At 63.7% G+C, this 18024-nt stretch overlaps 1 protein-coding gene across 1 annotated transcript in view; it reads right to left on the bottom strand.

The window, feature by feature from the left end:
- Positions 1 to 17486, bottom strand: part of COL7A1 (collagen type VII alpha 1 chain) — a gene marked incomplete at both ends in the record, with an annotated part of 31882 nt that extends 14396 nt beyond the window's left edge. The window contains 66 exons of the mRNA XM_082288786.1: positions 15 to 50; positions 144 to 353; positions 518 to 649; positions 825 to 860; positions 1197 to 1232; positions 1403 to 1438; positions 1593 to 1697; positions 1997 to 2032; positions 2215 to 2259; positions 2464 to 2535; positions 2762 to 2797; positions 2977 to 3057; positions 3142 to 3177; positions 3279 to 3314; positions 3468 to 3548; positions 4163 to 4204; positions 4287 to 4313; positions 4420 to 4464; positions 4632 to 4703; positions 4802 to 4846; positions 5093 to 5173; positions 5326 to 5361; positions 5470 to 5529; positions 5634 to 5705; positions 5885 to 5917; positions 6431 to 6466; positions 6680 to 6724; positions 6852 to 6887; positions 7037 to 7096; positions 7219 to 7281; positions 7394 to 7447; positions 7592 to 7618; positions 7940 to 8053; positions 8144 to 8212; positions 8399 to 8452; positions 8859 to 8930; positions 9258 to 9350; positions 9720 to 9746; positions 9894 to 9932; positions 10036 to 10193; positions 10265 to 10408; positions 10487 to 10613; positions 10692 to 10828; positions 10906 to 11052; positions 11136 to 11255; positions 11420 to 11536; positions 11645 to 11773; positions 11877 to 12023; positions 12098 to 12223; positions 12305 to 12448; positions 12520 to 12675; positions 12810 to 12956; positions 13043 to 13171; positions 13377 to 13526; positions 13601 to 13717; positions 13857 to 14003; positions 14126 to 14245; positions 14939 to 15088; positions 15635 to 15757; positions 15856 to 15985; positions 16084 to 16247; positions 16452 to 16610; positions 16693 to 16786; positions 16880 to 17039; positions 17116 to 17296; positions 17405 to 17486. Of these exons, the coding sequence (XP_082144912.1) occupies positions 15 to 50; positions 144 to 353; positions 518 to 649; positions 825 to 860; positions 1197 to 1232; positions 1403 to 1438; positions 1593 to 1697; positions 1997 to 2032; positions 2215 to 2259; positions 2464 to 2535; positions 2762 to 2797; positions 2977 to 3057; positions 3142 to 3177; positions 3279 to 3314; positions 3468 to 3548; positions 4163 to 4204; positions 4287 to 4313; positions 4420 to 4464; positions 4632 to 4703; positions 4802 to 4846; positions 5093 to 5173; positions 5326 to 5361; positions 5470 to 5529; positions 5634 to 5705; positions 5885 to 5917; positions 6431 to 6466; positions 6680 to 6724; positions 6852 to 6887; positions 7037 to 7096; positions 7219 to 7281; positions 7394 to 7447; positions 7592 to 7618; positions 7940 to 8053; positions 8144 to 8212; positions 8399 to 8452; positions 8859 to 8930; positions 9258 to 9350; positions 9720 to 9746; positions 9894 to 9932; positions 10036 to 10193; positions 10265 to 10408; positions 10487 to 10613; positions 10692 to 10828; positions 10906 to 11052; positions 11136 to 11255; positions 11420 to 11536; positions 11645 to 11773; positions 11877 to 12023; positions 12098 to 12223; positions 12305 to 12448; positions 12520 to 12675; positions 12810 to 12956; positions 13043 to 13171; positions 13377 to 13526; positions 13601 to 13717; positions 13857 to 14003; positions 14126 to 14245; positions 14939 to 15088; positions 15635 to 15757; positions 15856 to 15985; positions 16084 to 16247; positions 16452 to 16610; positions 16693 to 16786; positions 16880 to 17039; positions 17116 to 17296; positions 17405 to 17486 (6021 nt within the window). The remainder of the gene's footprint in view (positions 1 to 14; positions 51 to 143; positions 354 to 517; positions 650 to 824; positions 861 to 1196; positions 1233 to 1402; positions 1439 to 1592; positions 1698 to 1996; positions 2033 to 2214; positions 2260 to 2463; positions 2536 to 2761; positions 2798 to 2976; positions 3058 to 3141; positions 3178 to 3278; positions 3315 to 3467; positions 3549 to 4162; positions 4205 to 4286; positions 4314 to 4419; positions 4465 to 4631; positions 4704 to 4801; positions 4847 to 5092; positions 5174 to 5325; positions 5362 to 5469; positions 5530 to 5633; positions 5706 to 5884; positions 5918 to 6430; positions 6467 to 6679; positions 6725 to 6851; positions 6888 to 7036; positions 7097 to 7218; positions 7282 to 7393; positions 7448 to 7591; positions 7619 to 7939; positions 8054 to 8143; positions 8213 to 8398; positions 8453 to 8858; positions 8931 to 9257; positions 9351 to 9719; positions 9747 to 9893; positions 9933 to 10035; positions 10194 to 10264; positions 10409 to 10486; positions 10614 to 10691; positions 10829 to 10905; positions 11053 to 11135; positions 11256 to 11419; positions 11537 to 11644; positions 11774 to 11876; positions 12024 to 12097; positions 12224 to 12304; positions 12449 to 12519; positions 12676 to 12809; positions 12957 to 13042; positions 13172 to 13376; positions 13527 to 13600; positions 13718 to 13856; positions 14004 to 14125; positions 14246 to 14938; positions 15089 to 15634; positions 15758 to 15855; positions 15986 to 16083; positions 16248 to 16451; positions 16611 to 16692; positions 16787 to 16879; positions 17040 to 17115; positions 17297 to 17404) is intronic.
- Positions 17487 to 18024: the final 538 nt, after the last annotated feature.

The raw sequence follows: 18024 nt of genomic DNA, 5'->3' as shown, positions 1-18024 counted from the left end.
CCATCCCAGCTCACCTGCTCACCTCGGTCGCCCTTCTCGCCCCGGTCGCCCTGTGAAAACACCACGGTGGCTGTCACAGGGCTGTCCCCAAGCCTCTAGACCAGGTCCCCCAGACTTCACCTCGCACCTCCACACACACTCACCTTCTCACCGGACCGCCCAGATTCCCCCAGCTCCCCGGCCCGGCCTGGCACTCCGGGAATGCCTGGCTTGCCAGGCTCCCCTGGCTGCCCGGGCGGGCCCTCGGGACCCCGCTCACCCACGGCCCGGCCCATGGGGCCCTGCGGGCCGGGGGTACCAGGGTCCCCCTTGTCACCTTTGGGTCCTCGCTCGCCAGGGAAGCCTAAGGAGCCCTGCAAAACATAAGCTGCACTGCCAGAGCCAGCCCTGAGGCGGGGCTGTGAGCCTCCCCCAAACACCCCAGGGCTGAGCTGGCTGCATGACCCCCGCCAGCCAGCCCAGAAAGCGGGAGTGGGGCAGAGTGTTTGGGCTTGGCATCGAGCCTGGCTCTGCTCACCTCTCGGCCTGGGGGCCCCCTTTCTCCTGGATCCCCCCGACTGCCCTTCTGGCCCCGCAGCCGCTCAGACACTGGCAGAAACGAGTCTGAGCTCCCGTCATAGGCACCCGTGAGCTCCTTCAGGGATGAAACCTGGGAGGGAGGAGAGAGCCACTGGTCAGGGCATAAGTGGAACCCAGCTGTGGCAGCACCCCACAGTCCTGCTAACCCGCCCTAAATTGCTTGGATCTCCCACCACTGCCCATGCCGTCTTCCTGCTGCCATGTGGCAGGAAAAAGCTCCAGCCTGACAGTCAGGAAATACATACCTTGATGCCAAGCGCTTCCAGGCTACGTTCAATGTTCTGCAATAGAAAGACATGAAATACAAAGCAGGTGTTCGTCTGTTCCCACCCTGGGGACTGTGGACAGTTCTCCATCCCCCAGGGCTGATGCTGCTGTCCCAGCACAGTAGGTCAGGGTAGGGACTCACCACTGTAGTCCCAGGGTCTCCACGTGCTCCAGGGTTGCCAGGTCGCCCCTAGGTTTACAGGAAAAGAGGGAATGAGAAGATGTACAGAGGTGCAGCCAGAGGGGTGAGCAGTGAGGTTTCAGAGTTAACCCTTTGGTGCTGCCTGGGCAGGGGCTGTAGTTGTGATTAGGGTGCTCGCAGCTTGCCAGGCTCAGTGCTGGGTACTCACCGGCTCCCCTCGCAGTCCAGGCTCCCCTGGGTCCCCCTGAAACACAGCAAAGGGGTCAAGGGGAGCAGTCAGGCTTCCCAGAACCAACTGCAGCACCAGGGTCCAGCCCCGTCATCATGGAGGTGGGGACTCCTGCCAGGGATTTATTCCCTCTGGCACGTGGTCCCCCCCAGACCTTGGGGTCTGGGGGGCAGAAGCACACTTACCTTTGGTCCGGCCACCCCACGGAGGCCTGGGGAGCCCTGGAAGACACGGAGGTGACACAGTAGCACCCAGCAGCCATGGACACAGGGCAGTGCCCTGAGGGAGCCATGGATGCGGGTCCTGCCTGCCTCAGAGCAGTCCGGACGCCAGGGTCTGGTGCTGAGTGGCACCGTGGGGTTGAGAACTACACACCTGCCCTGGGGGCCCGACCAGCCCTGGGACACCGGGAAGGCCAGGGGGGCCGAGGGGGCCTGGCACTCCTCTGTCCCCCTGCTCGCCCTTGGCACCGCTGCGGCCCTGCCGAGAGAGCAGTATCACCCCCAGAACCTGGACCCAGGTTTGTCCCTGATGGGGGCAAGTACCAGCACCCCCCATCATCACACTGCTCTTTGGGGAGTACTCACCTCTCTGCCAGGGACTCCTGTATCCCCTTTGTCTCCCTAACCAGGAGAGAAAGGAGTTTGAGGGATGCTGCCCCATCCCATGGCCCAAAATGGTGCTCCTGGTCCGAGCAGGGAGCAGCCACCAGGCTTGTGGGGATCACATAGGGACCATGCAGGAACCACACAGGAACCACCCATGGATCATCTCCTTACCTTTCTCCCATCCTCTCCCGGCGTCCCATCTTCTCCCTGGGGACAAAGGCTGCCTGTCAGCGCCCCACTCAACCATCTCAGCATGGGTACAAACCAGGGGATGGCTCAGAGCATGAGGATTCTTTGCCACTCCTCCCCTTGCCTTATGTTGTACTGGGATCACTATCCCTCAGCATCCTGGGAGAGCCCCAAAGTCAAGCCCTGCTTCCCCTACTCACATTCTTGCCATTCAGGCCAGGTTTGCCATCCTCACCGGGTTTGCCCTGGGAGGAAAAAAAGGCAGTGAGGCAGCCCCCCAGGTTCTCCACCAGCCAGGGCCACCAGCAGCCAGGGGTGCCTGGGCCCCACTGGAGCCCCAAGGTGCAGGGAAGGGGGAGCTGGGCACAGGGCGAGCCCTGCCTGATGGATCCAGCTGGGATCCAAGAGGGCATGGGGCAGGATGTGTCCCCAGGCTGGCTGGTACTTACAGGGACACCGGGTGGTCCCAGGGGACCCACAGGGCCAGGTGGTCCCTGCTCCCCACGCAGCCCGGGCAGCCCCTGTGGGGAAAGGAGATGGTGGGAGCACAAGGCAGCAGGGCACCCATCTGCCACAGCCAGCCCTGGGAGCAGGGAGTGTGTCTGGCAGTGGCACCCTGCTGGGGACAGGGAGGGTCCTGTTGCACTGCCCTGGGCCAAGTAGCATGGGACAGGACACTGGTCCCTTGCAAGTCTGATGGCCCCAGCAGGAATACAACCTAAAGCTGCTCTCTCCAGAGGTACTTACATCCCGGCCAGGATCTCCCTGCTTTCCTGGGTCCCCCTGCAAACAAGGAGGAGGTGAGGACAGGGACATTCCCATCCTGCCAAAGGCCCCCCCTCGAGAGCATCCCCAGCCTGGAGCAGAGGGTGTGCAGGGGGACAGCTCCTCCCACCCCATCATCCCTCCATCCCACGTGGCACCCAGGGACAGACATTTCCCCCACCTTGGACCACACTCACCCGCAGCCCAGCAGGCCCTGGGGGCCCAGGTTTGCCTTCCAGCCCGTTGCGGCCATCCAGCCCTGGTGGGCCACGGTCCCCCTGTAAGAGAGCAGGGCAGGACAGTTGGAGTTTTGGGTGGGATGGGGGTGCTGTGAGGCAGCCCTTAGCCCCCAATCCCCTCACCTTCTCTCCTGGCAGGCCTCGGTCCCCAGGGTCACCCTATGGGGTGGGAAGAGAAAGTGAGCATCATCTCCCATTAACAGAAGCTGCACAGGGCACGGGTCCCCCGTTCAGACCCCCACAGGAAAGGGGACACTTACCCGTGTGCCAGGGGCACCACGGGGGCCCTCCACACCCTGCAAGAGAGAGACATGCTCAGCAGTGGGGCATGGGGGGAAAGGAGGGGATCCTGGGTGCTCTGCAGGCAGTCCCTGCACACCAGGACCCCCTGCAGAACATCCCCCATTGTGCTGTCCCAGTGCCTCCCACACCAGGGACCCAGCACCTACCCTCTCTCCAGGCACTCCAGGGGAGCCAGCATCACCCCGGGCGCCCTTGGCACCATCCTCGCCAGGGTCACCAGGGTCCCCCTGCCAGGGAAGGGCACAGTGGTCAGAGGGCACTGCGCTGTGCCAAGCCTGTGCCAGAGTGCACAGTGCTGGTGCTGTGTAGTTTAGGGGTGAGGTGATAGGAAAAGTCTCAAAAGAAGAGGCACAGGCTGAAAAAGAGGTGACTGGGCTCGATGCAGCTCCCGTTGGGGGAGTGGAGGCCAGAGTGTGGTTGCAGAAGGAAGGCACCAAGCAGCACTGCTTGAGCCAGGAGCCAGCTCAGCCACAGCTGGGGACCACAATGCCACCCAGCACAGAGCACTGCCTGTGGCCAAAACTGTCCTGAGCCTAAGCTGGGTTGTAAAAGCAGAATGCCCAGAGCGTAGGGTGCTGTCCTGTGGGGCTGGGGAGCCAGGAGCACACCAATTCTTTTGGAGACCTCAGCCCTACAGGGCCTCCTCCCAGCACCAGCAGGAGTGTCAGCCCATGTGTCCCTGGATCCCATGTGCCTCTCAGTCGTGGTGCACATCAGCTGCACATGGCAGAGGCTCTTTTGGGCAGGGAGGGCTTGATGGACAATGATCCCAGTGCCCAGGCAGAGCCCAGAGGACAGCAGAGGGTAGCCCACCACAGCATGCCAGGAACTCACTCATTACCTTCTCCCCCTTTTCCCCAGCTCCTCCGAGCCCAACATCGACCTGTGGGGCAGAGAGGAGCTGTTGGAACACATGGGGCTGGACACCAGCCCGTGGGCAGGGAGAAGAGGGAGACAGAACGTACAGTTCTTCCTGGGGGTCCAGGAGGCCCCTGAAAGAAGAGCAAGGAAAGCAGGTTAAGGGGAGCTGGTGCAGCCCAGGGGAGGGCACAGCTGGCGCCGGGGTCGGGGGGCCACACGTGGCCCAGTGTCACTCACCGGGTCCCCACGGTCACCCTTGCTCCCTGGTGCTCCAGGGCTGCCCTGCAGGAAAGAGGGGTGGAGTCAGAGGGGGAGGGAATGGAGGACCCACGGGGTGTGGGTCCTGTGGGGTGGGGGGTACCCCTGGGGTAAGGGTGGGTGTGGGGCAATGGAGTGTGAGGGGTGGTGGGTGTCCATGGAGCAGTGGGTACATACAAGGGGGTACTCACATTCCTGCCTTCAGGTCCTGGGTCCCCCAAGTCACCCTTCTCCCCAGGGGGGCCACGGTAGCCAGGCAGGCCCTGGGTGGAGGGCAAAGGGAAGATAAGCATTAGCAGGAGCCACCCGGAGGCCATGGGTCTCTCTCCTGCCCCAGGGTGCCCGGCAGCCCTGCACTTACCCGGGGACCCCTGTCTCCAGGCTTGCCAGGCAGACCCGCTTCACCCTGTGGGGAAAAAGGGGGCGAGTGGGGGCAGTGGGAAGAGGGGCAGTGGGAAGAGGGGCAGTGGTCCTGGGGACCCTCACTTACCGGGGTGCCTTCGTCACCTTTCTCTCCTCGCTCTCCCTGTGGCACAAGTCAGTGGGCACCGGCCAGGGGAGAAAAGCACAAGTCACCAGCATCCCCCTGCTCCTTGCCAGCCCCACCTCTCCTCGGGGCCACAGTGCCCCATGGCCCCTTGTCCCACACTACCTCCTTGCCTCGCATCCCGATCTGCCCTGGGGCGCCTGCTCGGCCTGGCTCCCCCTTCTCCCCTGGCTCTCCTGGGTCACCCTGGGCAAAGGAAGGGGCAACAGTCAGGGCAGCGTGGGGGCAGCACAGGGGCTGCTGGGGGGAGAAGGGGCACAGCCCGCAGGGACAGCCTCTCCAGAGCCAGCCAGACAGACAGATGGACGTACAGATGGATGGAAGGACAGTGACATTACCTTTGGGCCACTCCTGCCTGTGAGGCCAACGATACCCTGATTGTTGGAGAGGAAGAGCATGTGTCACTGGGAACCTCGGTGACTCCTTGACAGGGGAAGGACCAGGCCCATGAGCTGGTGCCCCCAGGGTGCCCCCAGACTCACCCGATCGCCCTGCTCGCCTTTGGGGCCAGCTGGCCCTGGGATGCTCAGGCCAGGGGGACCCTAGACATGAAAGGATGTAGCATGGAGCAATGGCACAGGCACCGTGAGTCTGGGGAGGGCTGTGCCGTGTGCTCTGTGCTTCCTATCCTCAAGGCAGTACTCACGCGAGCACCTTTATCTCCTGTGTCACCCTTGGGGCCAGGAGGTCCTTCTGGTCCTGGGAAACCTCTGTCACCCTGGAGCAGACAAAATCAGCACCCCAAACCACCCATTTTTTTCCCCACTGAATCTGTGGACAACCAGGCCTGGGGCCAGGATGAGCCCAACTGTGCAGCTCATTGCCCAGTTGTGCAATCCCCCTCCCCAGCCCATGGCCATGCCCAGAGGGTGGAGGGCACAGCTGGGCCAGGGTTACCTTCTCTCCTCCAACACCGGCCACGCTGGGAGCCTGGGGGGGAAGCAGAGGAGACCATGCTGGGCACTGCCCATGGCTCCCCATTCTGGGGCTGGGGCAGGCAGAGGTGGACCCGCTGGGCAGCATCACTTACTGGCTTGCCGGGTGGTCCTGGATCGCCCTGCAGAGACAGGTGTCACTGCCAGTCCCTTCCCCAACAGACCCCTGCCACCCCACTGGAACCCCACTTTGCTCTCACCTTCTCCCCCCGAGGGCCAGCCGGTCCTGGAGCTCCCTGTGGCAAGATTAGAGACCTCAGGGAGCTGGCAGTGCCAGGGAACATGCACCCAGGGCATGGCAGCTCCCAGCTCCACAGCACCACAACTGCTACCCTGACTCACCTCTCTGCCCGATGGCCCTGGGCGCCCTGGGGCTCCCGTCTCACCCTGCAGGACAGGAGGGAGAGGAAGGTGTCGTGGGCATCCTGCCAGACCCTGCCAGGGTGGCTGCTCCAGGGCAGATTAGGCTTCACTCCACCGTGCCACAGCTGCCCCACAGCACACCTACCTTCTCACCCTCAGGGCCCGGCACACCACGGTCTCCCTGCAGAGCAAAGCAGAGGAGGGTTTCAGGGAGCCTTCCTCCCTCTACATCACACTGCCCCCACCCCACACACTGCCCCAGAACTCTTCGTGATTCAGCCCTGAATCCCATCCAAGCCCACTGGGTTGAGACAGCAAGCCCCAGGCACAGCCACCACCAGGTCTCAGGGACACCAGGACCTGCCAGTGCTGGTCTGCTCTGGCACCATCTCACCTTCTCGCCCGTCTCTCCCAGCTCGCCTGGTGCCCCACGGTCTCCCTGGTGTAGGAGAAACAGGGTCAGGGGCAGCAGGACCTTTGAGGGACATCCTGGGTCCTGGAGCAGAACCCTTTTCTCCCTGCCAAAGGCATGGCAAGAGTGTCCCTTCGGTCCCTGCACCACTCACCTTCCTGCCCTGCTCCCCTGGTGGTCCACGAGGACCCTGCAAAGAAGGATGGAGACGTTGTCACCTGTGGTGTGACAAGGCAAATGCCCGGGCTGTCCAAAGCAGGAGCCCTCCAATGTGCCCTCGGGGCTTGGCTCTTGGCATGGCCAGCTCCTGCCTGTCTTACCTCCTCTCAGGAAACTCACCCTGTCTCCTGGGTCTCCAGGGCGGCCAGGTGACCCTGGGAAACCTTCTGTGCCATCACCCTAGGGATTAGGAAAGGTGATAGCCATGCTCATGACATGGGGATGCCCATGCGATGGGAATCTCCACTGGAGAGTGGTGTGAGGTCCAGCCCCAGTGGGGAGCATCCCTGCCACCTTCTTACCTTCTCTCCCTTCAGGCCAGGGGGCCCAGCAGGTCCCCGAGGCCCAGGGTCCCCAGGCAGGCCCTGTAAGAGAGAACATCTCAGCCCCTGGGGATGCAACTCAGCCCTGGGCACACACAGCCATTGCAGCCCTGATCCCCTCTGCCAACCCTGTTGGCCTAGGGGCTGGACTCACTGGGGGTCCAGGCTCCCCTCGAGGTGCTGCCCCATCCACGAGTCCAGGGGGGCCCTGCAGAGACAAGTGTCAGCTCCTGTGTGGTTGCCCTGAGGGCTCAGTCCTCCCCAGCACTCTGAGGGGCTACAGCACCCTTGGACACTCAAGGGACCTCCGTCCTGGAGGGAAGAGGAGTCAGGGAAATGCAAAGCCACTCACCCTTTCCCCTCGGTCACCCTTTTCTCCCTGCAAGGGCAAAAAAAGCAAATAAGGGCAGTTCTGGGCTGTCCCCGTGCCCTCCTTGAATAGAAGAGAAACAGGCTGTGTAGAGCCCATCATCAGTGGCATTAGGGTGTGTGCATGCCATGTGCCTCTCCCCACACTGCCCAGTGCCAGCAACAGCTCAGGCATGTGCCTGTGTGTGCAGGCACAGCTGCTGGGGGGCACAGCCCACAAGCAGGGCCAGCAGGAGTCCACGGGGGAGCAGCTCCAAGCTGCTGGCTGCTCCCCCATCCATCTGCCCACACATCCCCCCAGCCATCCCCATGCAGCACCGGGCAGATGTACCTTCACAAACTCTCCAGGAGGTCCTGGTAGCCCCATGGGTCCGAGTGGACCGGGGGGGCCTGGATCACCAAGGGGCCCTCGTGTGCCGGGGATCCCAGGCGAGCCGGGGCTGCCCTGGAGGACGGAGGTGCTCCATCAGCTGAGGCTGTGGCATGGGCTAGGGGAGCTGGCAGAGACCCTTCACACCCATATTCCCACACCTACCGGCACACCTGGCTCCCCTTTCCGGCCCGGCAGCCCCTGTTCTCCATCCGTGATCATCCTGGGCTCTCCCTGCATGAGGAGGGGGAGGAGAAATCAGTGACTCCATGTGCCCTGTTGTGGCCACAGTGCCACAAGGCCAGGAGTCTGGCAGGGAGATGGGGAGACCCTGGGGCCAGGATATGCCAGGTGCCAAGATGTGCCCACCAGGGTCCCCAGTGCTCCCCAGTGTGGGGCAGCCCCCTGCCCTTCACCTACCGGTTCACCTTTCTCCCCCTTTGGGCCAGTAAGTCCCATGGGCCCCCGTGTCCCCTGGGAAGGGAAGATGAGAATGAGAGGGGTGTTGGGTGTGAGAAGGGCCAGGGAGGGCCGGGGCCATACTCACAGGATCTCCTCGAGGACCAGGGATGCCCTGGATGCCCTGGAAAACAACAGCTCAGGAAGTTAACACGTCCCTGCCAGCCAGGGGAGTGAGGATGGGAAGAGATGGAGTGGAATGGGGTGGCATGGCATGGCATGGCATGGGAGCTCCAGCCAAAGCAAGGATAGACAGTACACTTTGCCTGGGATACACACACCAGAGACAGCAGTGACCCTGCCAGCTGCTGAGACTCCCCCAGCACAGGGAACAGGGAGGCAGAGGCTGGCTCAGGCAGCAGGCAGGGTGATGGGAAGAGCCCATTGTGAACCAGCAAACCCAAAGGACACCCTTACTCACTGGCTGCCCAGGTGATCCAGGATTCCCAGGGCGTCCTGGGCTTCCTGGTGTCCCATCAGCTCCAGGGAATCCCTGCAGGACAGAGGAGCATCATGCCAGCATCTGGTGTACCCCAGGACTGCCAGACTCCTTCAGTGCCCCAAGCAGTGCTAGTCCCAGCACTGGGAGCCCAGGGCAGCCCCAAGGCAGAGCTGTGTTCCAGGATGCCTTTCCCTTGTGTGCTGAGCTGGGGTATGAGGGGACAGTATCGGGCTGGACTGCGATTCTTCAGCAGGATTCCCCCTCAAGCATAGGTGTGGAGGAGAATGAAGGGACAAGGGGCAGTGAGAGGGCCCAGGGAGGCAGGTGACTGTGTCCAGGGATCCTGGGGTGCCTGGGTGAGGGGCCAGAGGTACTCACCCTGTCCCCCTTCTTGCCCAGGCGCTCAGCACTCTCTCCTGGTGGACCCTGTGGCCCTGGGATACCTGGAGGCCCAGGAAGGCCATGGCGACCCTGGAGACACAGCAGAGAGGACAGGCTGGGTGGCAGGTGCTGGTCAAGAGGTGTTCCCTGTCCACCCCTGTAGCAAGGGCTGGACACGTCCTTGCCCCACACCCACCCACCAGCAGGACAAAGGGACAAGGGAACATGAGGACATGGGGAGCATGTCACTGCCCTCTCTGGGGAGCTGCCCCTCTTTTGCCCCCTCATCAGGATATTACCGGCTGACCAGGGGGACCCGGTGGTCCCACACGTCCTTGCAGTCCCTGCAGAGACAAAGCCAGTGGTGAGCATCCCCTGTGAGCTGGTGTTGGCATGGTTCAGGGGATGCAGACTGCCCAAAGCCACCAGCTGGTGGCAGGGAGTCACCAAAGCACTCACTGCCTCACCGCGGTCTCCCTTCTCGCCCTGCAAGGGGACAGAGGGAAGGGGTTAGGGGTTGGCACCCTCGTACTTGATTCCCCACTGGGCCTCTGCCATTGGCAACTGGGGGTCCCTGACCCATGCTGAGCACCTGTGGCACGCCATGTCATGGCATAGCATGGGGAGGCTCACCTTGGGGCACTGCACAGTGCAGGGCTTCTGTGGATCTGGCTGGCAAGAAAAGACAAGCCTGTGTGAACCCAGGGATAAGGGAACCCCCTGGCTTATTGGGGCTGCTCCCCCTCCACACCCCCTGAGGTACTCTGGCCCTTACCCTGGTGGAGATGATGGTGCAGAGGTCATCGGTGAGCTCTCCCTCCAGCTCTGCCAGGCTGCTGCCATGGTAGATGTACTGCGGGTCCTCACTGGTGACCATGCGCCGGAGCTGCTCCCGGTCTGCCCCCTCCATGCCCACTGCCAGCACCTGGACCCCTGAGCCGAGAGCACCCTCAGCACCCCACAGAACTCCCTGCACACCCTGATGAGACCCCATTCATCCTCACCCCCAGCCTTGACATCCCTGGCCGCAGCGATGGCATCATCCCCAGAGGGGCCGTCAGCCAGAACCACCAGCACTGCTGGCACCCCGGGGCGGCGCCCTGCTCCAGGACTCAGCAGGTAGGTCCTGGCAAAGGTGATGGCTGCCCCTAGAGAGGGAGAAGGAAGAAGGGACAGTCAGCAGGATCCCAGAAGCCGCTGCCCCAGCTCCTAGTGCTGCCCCTCACCAATGGCGTTGCCGCTGGGCTCCTCGTAGCGCATGGTGCGGATCTGTTCCAGCACGGCCAGCAGGTCACTGGAGCGGTTGAGGAGCAGCCAGGGCAGGCTGCGGTAGCTGTACGTGGCCAGGGCCACCTGCAAGGGTGCAGGGGAGCAGTGGGCACCACAGCCCACCCCTGCCCCCCGTGCCTCAGTGCTGTGGCAGCAGCCTACCTGTGTGCCCTCGGGGCCCAGGCGCCCCAGGGCGGACACGGTGTTGGAGAGGAGGGTGCGGACAGCATCGGCACCAGAGGAGCTGTCGCGAGTGCCGTGTACCAGGAACACAACGTCACCGAGGGCATCCCTGCAGACTGCAGGCAGGGAAGGAGTGAAGCCACCAGCAGAGTGGAGACGAGCCCAGCCCAGCCCTGCAGTGACCCCACAGTACCTGTGCGCTCACTGACGGACGCCTCGGCACCCGGTGCGCTCCCCAGGAGCGGGCGGAGGGAGAAGGTGTAGCGCTGGCCCAGGCGCAGCCCAGAGACCTGCTGGGAGCTGGCAGTGCTGGGCAGCGTCCGCCCCTTCTCCCCACCAGCTGCCACCCAGGGGACAGTCAGAGGGATCAGCAAGGCCCTGCGGGGATGCTGCCCGCCGTCCCGGGGCCACCCACTCTCTCACCTGCAGGAGGGCTCCAGGACAGGGCGTAGCCGGAGGCACCAGGGACTGGGGTCCAGGTGAGCGTCACCGAATCTCTCTGCACCTCTGTCACCCGCAGGTTGGTGATGTGGCCTGAGTCACCTACCAAGGAGGAGGAAAGGCTGTCCCAGCTTCATGGGGCAGCCGCCAACCTGCTCCCAGCTCCCTCCCCAGCCCAATGCTGGGACAGTCCAGTCCCTGGGTGCCCCTCTGGGCTCAAGCCATGTGTCAGGGGGATGCTGCCTTGGCCCCAGGCAATCCCTCACCGGTGATGGCAGTGATGGTGGCTGGCTCGCTCTCCCGGCTGCCAGCCAGGCTAGTGATGCTGATGTGGTAGCGCCGGCCCGGCTCCAGTCCCGACAGGTCATAGGTGCTGGAGGTGGCTGGGAGCTGCTGGCTGCGCTGGGGCCCCCCTGGCAGGGGCAGAGAGGGGTGAGGGGGTGCGGGTGAGGGCTTGCAAGGATGCAGGGGTGCCGGCCAGCTCTGCTCACCTTCAGCCAGGCGCCAGAGCAGGCGGTACCCAGTGCTGCCAGCCGCTGGCAGCCAGGTCAGGCGCAGGTGGTGCTCCGAGGCCTCCGTCACCTGGAAGCCACTGACAGGGCGTAGGGGGGCTGCCTCTGCTGCAGGGCAGAGGAGCAGGCATTAGGGGCAGGAGTGCCCAGTGCCACCCTGGGGTGATGCCCAGTGCCACCCTGGGGTGATGCCCCCTGCCCCAGCACTCACGGGTGGTGACGACAATGGAGACGGGGTTGCCCTCCCGGTTGCCAATGAGTGCCGCCACCTTCACAGTGTAGGAGACGCCTCCCTCCAGGTTGGGGATGTCAAAGGAATTGGTGTGGCCAGGAACTCGCCGGCTATTCTCCGACCCCCCTGCCAAAGACTGTGGCATCAGGCCCCCCGCCCTGCTGCCCTCACAGCCTGCCCCCATCCCCGTCCCACAGTACCGTCCCTGCGGCTCCACATCACACGGTAGGCAGTGGCTCCCGGCACACCAACCCAGGTGACACGGGCAACGTTGCTCCTGGATGCCTGCACCTCCAGCTGGGTCACCTTCCCCACCTGCTCAGGCACTGTGACACCAAGAGGGCCATTGTCACCAAGGTTCCCAGCAAATGGCACCAGACAGCACTGTCAGGCAGGGGTCACCTCACCTATCCGTCCCGTGGCAGTGACAGGGCTGCCCTCACGGCCATCCACAATGGCTGACACACTGACAGTGTAGACAATGTTGGCGTGCAGCCCCTCGATGGTGAAGGTGGTGGGGTCGGCAGGGAGGAAGCGGGATTTCTTGAGTCCTAAGACAGATGGCTGGGATAGGAAGGGCTCCAGCACTGCCACCACAGCATCCCATGGTCCATACACTCACCGTCACTGCCTTGCCACGTCAGCAGGTAGCCCCCGGCGCCCGGCAGCCCTCGCCAGGTGACCCGCAGCTGGCTGGGACCGGCCTCCATCACCCGCAGCTCCGAAACGCTGCCCACCTCCGGATACTCTGCACCACCCCACAGCACCACAGCATCATCTTGGGGAGTCCAAAGGGACCCCACAGCCACACTGCCCCCCCAAGGGCTTGCGGGGGGATAGACGACAGATGCATGCCAGAGTGGGAACATGCAGTACCAGGACTCCTGGCGCCAAACCCTGATGTGGACTTACTGAGGCGGACGGTGAGTGTGGCAGCATTGCCCTCCCGACTGCCTGCCAGCACCGAGACACGCACCAGGTAGGTGATGCCCTCCCGGAGGTCACCAAGCTCCAGCCCTGTCTGGCTGCCTGGGATGCGCCTCGTCCTCTCCGTGCCATCTGCCAGGAGCAGGGCAGTGCAGTCACTCGGTGTCAGCTGGTCAGGGTCCCCCAGGTGCCACCTGTGCCCCTGCCCACAGACTCACCCTGGTTGTTGCGCACCACCACTTTGTACTCGGTGGCACCGGGGACACCGGTCCAGCTCAGCCGTACCCGTCTGCCCGATTCCTCCACGAGCCGCAGGTCTGACACAGCACCCACGGGTGCCTCCACGCCTATGAGGGGACATGTGAGGCATGGCTGGAGCGGCACAGCCTGGACAGCATGGCCCCCATACTCATCCTGGGCTGTGACCAGACTGCTGGGGGGGGTCTCATGGCCAAGGCAGTCTCAGGCTGAGCAACGCCCCGCAAGACATCCCTCCATGCCAAAAGCTTGGGACAGTGGGGGGCAACTCAGGGGACCCACAGCAGCACTCACCTGTCTGAAAGGTGGTGACGGGGGTGGCCACCTCCCTACCATCGTAGAGCGTGTAGAGGGTGATGCGGTACTCAGTGCCTGGCTTCAGCCCCGTCAGCTGGTAGGTATTGGTGCTGCTGGGCAGAGACACCATTCTGGGGGGCTCTGGTCCTGCAGGAAGGGAAGGGTCACAGCCAGCTGCTGGCATGAAGGGCCCAGAGGGGCAACAGGCACCCCGAGCCCACCTGTGGCTCTCTTCCACTCCAGACGGTAGCCACGAGCATCACGGGCACTGGTCCAGAGCACCTGGATGGATGTGGGGCCCAGGATGCTGGTCTGCAGCGTCTGGTCTGTACCTGCCTCTGCAAGAGGGACCCCATGGGCCCTGTGCCACTCTGCTGCCAGCCACCCAGCACATGGCAGAGTAGGGGCTATGAGGGCTGGTCCCTGCCTGCTCCCATGCACAGCAGCAGGATGGCATCACCTGTACCCAACACCTACCTGTCCTCTGCCGCACAGTGGCTGTGGGCCCCTCCAGCTGCCCGAAGAGTGGGGCCACCATCACCACGTAGTGGGTGTTGGGCTGCAGCCCCACCAGTGCATGTGACATCTGCCCAGCATCCAGGTCCACCCTGTGCCTGTCCTGCCCTGTGGGAGCCAGTGCAGCAGTCCCTTGGGGGGTTCAGGCAGCAGGTGCCACCAACTCCCTCCTGTCCTTCCTCACAGGGGCCACCAGCAGAAGGGGCACAAGCTCTGGGAGAGGCACCTACCTGTGAGGGTCGCCCAGGAGAGCCGGTAGCCGGTAGCACCACTGACAGACTGCCAGGCCAGCAGCATGCTTTGTGCTGAGACATTGTGGACAGTCAAGTGCTGCACGCCCACCAGGTGCCCTGTGGAAGTGAGGTGACTGTCCATCTCCCACAGGAGAATGGGGCAGGGGGCAGCACCTTCACCTGCAAACTACCTTCTCCAGGAAGCCCCCTTGCCCCTGCTCACGGATGCTAACCACACTGAGATCACTGAGTGCAGCCTGAGCTCAGGTGGCTCCTTCAAAGCATCAAACTCATGCAAACTGGAGCTCAAATGTCTTCCTCTTAATGCCTTAAATACTTTCTGTGGGTTAAGACTGCCTGGGGCAGCTCAAGGAATTGGTTTGCCAAAATCTGATGCTTGCAAAGATGTTGCCCTGGGGCCTCACCCCCAGTCCTACCCAGAGATGCTTTCCAGCAGCCTCTGCTGTGGTGGAAACCACACTTTCCTCCTGCAGAGCGCTGTACTCAAACCCTGCATTTTTTCAGTCAACATTTTTTATGTCATGGGAGGAAAGCACTGGTGGAAACACTCCCAGAAGGCTGCAAAGGAAATTGGGAGCGCACAGTGCTGCACCCTGCCCTCGGAGCAACTTTTGGGGCCCAGAGCATCACCTTGTAGCCATGCTCACCTGCATCCCCATCCTGCTCCCACAGGCAGCAATGGGCCAGGCAGCCCCATCCCAATGGGGCACAGTGACTGGAGGGAAGCATCCATGTGCTAGGAACCCGTTCCTAACCCCAGCTGGGCCCAGGGCTGGGCATAGTACTTACGTGTCCGGGCGGTGAGGGTGGCAGGGACAGCGGGCTGCTGTGCATAGCGGGGCTGGAGCATCACCACGTACTCAGTGTCGGGCCGCAGGTTGCTGAGTGTGGCTGACTGTGCACTGGCCGCCAGGCTCTTCTCCTCCCTTTGGGGTGCTCCTGGAGGGGTGTGGGTGGGCACAGGAACATGGAACACACCAGGCCCGGCAGGGAAGGGGTGTCTGTGGGCCTGCACCCTGCCCTGAGGATGCCAGTCAGTGCCAGGGGTGGGGAGCACCAGGAGAGGCTGGGACCTGAGCCAGGGTAGGGGCACCCCCTGGAGAGCCTGAGGCCAGGGTGGGGCCGCCAGGTGTGCGGCTCCAGCCCTGTCCCTGGCTGGGATGGGGGTCTGCTGCCTGCCCTCTACGTGCAGCAGCCATGGGGGCACACGCCAGGCCCCCAGCCGTTGTGCACACCCAAGCACACCCCCTGAGCCTTGCGCATGAAGCCTCCGGGTGTGGGAATACACAGGCTGCCTCCGCACCTCTGCACACACGCCCAGCGCACGCGTGCCGGCTGCCGTGGTGAAGGTGGGTGTGTACACACCCACAGCACTCTGGGCACGCATCCCTGCATTAACCCTCACCCATGCGCCCCTGTGCCCGTGGGGCTGCACAAAGGCACGGTGTCCGGGAGCACCGACCCTCGCAGGGACCGTCCCCTCACCTTGCACAGCGTAGCTGAGGCTGTAGCCCTGGGGGGGTTCAGGCCCAGGCTGCCAGGCCAGCCGCAGGAAGGTTGGTCCAGTCTCCACCACACGAAAATCCAGCGTGGAGCCAGCACGGCTTTCTGGAGGCACACAGAAGCAGGGATGAGTCCCCAGCTCCATGTGCTGTGGGCACCCAGTCCCTGCACTCACCCCCGTCCCTATGGACATGGACACTCACGGGTCCGTGCTCGGCCAGACACTGACTCGCCGATGCTGTTGGCATACTGCGCAGTGACGGTGACCAGGTACTCTGTCCCCATGCGCAGTCCCCGTAGCACAGTGCTTGTGTCCCGTGGCCCCACGCTCACCTGGACAGGAACAGTGTCACCCCCTCATCTTCCCCAGGTCACACCTGGGGCCACCAGGAACCCCCTGGAACTCTGAGCAGTCAGGTGGGGGCACTCACCTCCTGCCTCTCTGCCATGATCGGCTGCCCTAGCCCTGTCAGCGGCACGTACTGCACCCGGTAGCCAGTGATGGGACCGCTGGCTGCTCTCCAGCGGATCTGTAGCTGGTCAAGGCCCCGCTCTGGGATCTCCAGGTTGGAGGGGCCAGTGTGGCTTGGCCCATCTGTGGGGTAGCAAAGGGGCTGTTGGCTCCACAGTGCATGAAGCAGAGGGGAGGACTTGCTGGGGCAGCACAGATGTGTGCCCGATGTGATGGGATAGCCAGGAGGTCATTTTGGGGAGAGCGGATGGATGCTAAGGGTGCACAGTCTGGCACCCAGCACTATCAGCACCTGTGGCCCTCAGGGAGGAGGATGGGGGCCCATACCCAGCAGGCGCAGGGTGCCCCCGACACTCGTGCACACCCTGCGTGTCATCAGCGGCACCAGCGTGTCCAGCAGCTTGAAATCACCGACATAGAAGAAGAAGGCGTCAGTAGGCATCGAGGCCACACGGATCAGCTCCTTGTGGTCAGCATTCTTAATACCTACACAGAGGGAGATGATGGGTGAGGGAGGAACCTGAACCAAGCAGAAGACTCCTTCACGTGGTGCAGAAGCTTTGCTCACCCACGGCAAAGACCTTGATGCCCTGGCTCTTCAGCTTTGATGCCGGCCCTTCAGCATCATCCTGGGACTTGCCATCCGTGATGAGGATACAGATCTGCGGGGCCAGGCAAGAACTGTGGGATCCAGCATGGGGCCCATGGACCTGACACTTCTCCCCATGTTGCCAGGGCCACTGCTCTGCACATACCTGGGGGACCCCAGGCCGGCGCTGCGTGGGACCGAAGAAGTTGTCAGCAATGTAGCGGAAGCCAGCACCAGTCCGCGTGTTGCCACCCTTGTAGCTCAGCTGCTGGATGGCCCTCCGGACACTTGTGCCATCATTGTGCTGGGAGAATGGGAACTCCACCCTGGGGAGTGCAGGGGACACTGTCACGTCCCAGCCCTGCCACCGTGCACCCCACATGCCCCCTCCCTTGGGCTCACCGTGGGTCATCACTGTACTGTGCCACAGCAAAGCGCACTGCCTTCTCGCCCACCACCTGCACAAAAGGCCCCACCAGCTCGTCCATGAAGGTGCGGACAGCACGGAAGTTGTTCCTGCCGATGCTGGATGAGCCATCCACCAGGAAGGCGATGTCAGCCTCCAGCACATCCTCGCACACTACTGGAGAGCAGTGACAGCACTCAGGGCACAGACTGGCAGTGCGGCGCATTGATGCTGGACCCCTCTTATTGTCCCACCCACAGTGTGCACCCAGTGCTCAGCACCCACCTTGGCTCCTCTTCTGTGCCATGGCAGCTGGAGGGCCCAGGAGTGCCGGGAGCACAGCCAGGAGCAGGAGTTGGCTGCTCATCGTGGGAGCCTGCAGGAGAGGATGCTGCCACCATCGTCTCACACCAGCCCCACGCCCTGGGGACAGCAGTCCGGGAGATTCCCAGCACCACCCGTGTCAGAACGCCTGGCAGCGTTGGGAGGGCAGAGTGCCAGTACCGTCCCAGCCACCCCACGGGGCAGAGAGAGCCCCGCTTCGGGCCGGGGCAGGCGGACAGCAGCTGGTCCATGAACAGCGGGTGGGGCTGTCCGCGGTGCGGGGGCTACAGGGAGCTCCCGGCCCCCTCCAGCCCGGTCTCTACCTCCGCCACCCCTTCCCCTGCCCCACGCCACGGCACCGGTAGCGGCGCACCCCGGCCGCTCCTGCACCCGGCCCCCCCGCCGGCAGGGGCTCCTCCCGCCCCAGGAAGGTGCTCTAGGGCAGCGGGGAGCCAGCGTGGGCAGCCCTGCCTGCCAGCCTCCTGCTCCGCCGCGGGCGAAGGGCAGCGGGCCCGATCCCCCGCGGTGGCTATGCCGGGTCCCAGCCCAAGCACAGCCCGGCCCAGGCGGTGCGAGCCCCG

Source organism: Coloeus monedula (genome assembly GCF_965178545.1).
Source record: "Coloeus monedula genome assembly, chromosome: 11".
In the NCBI taxonomy this organism is placed as follows: Eukaryota; Metazoa; Chordata; class Aves; order Passeriformes; family Corvidae; genus Coloeus; species Coloeus monedula.
This window is presented reverse-complemented; position numbering and strand designations above follow the sequence as displayed.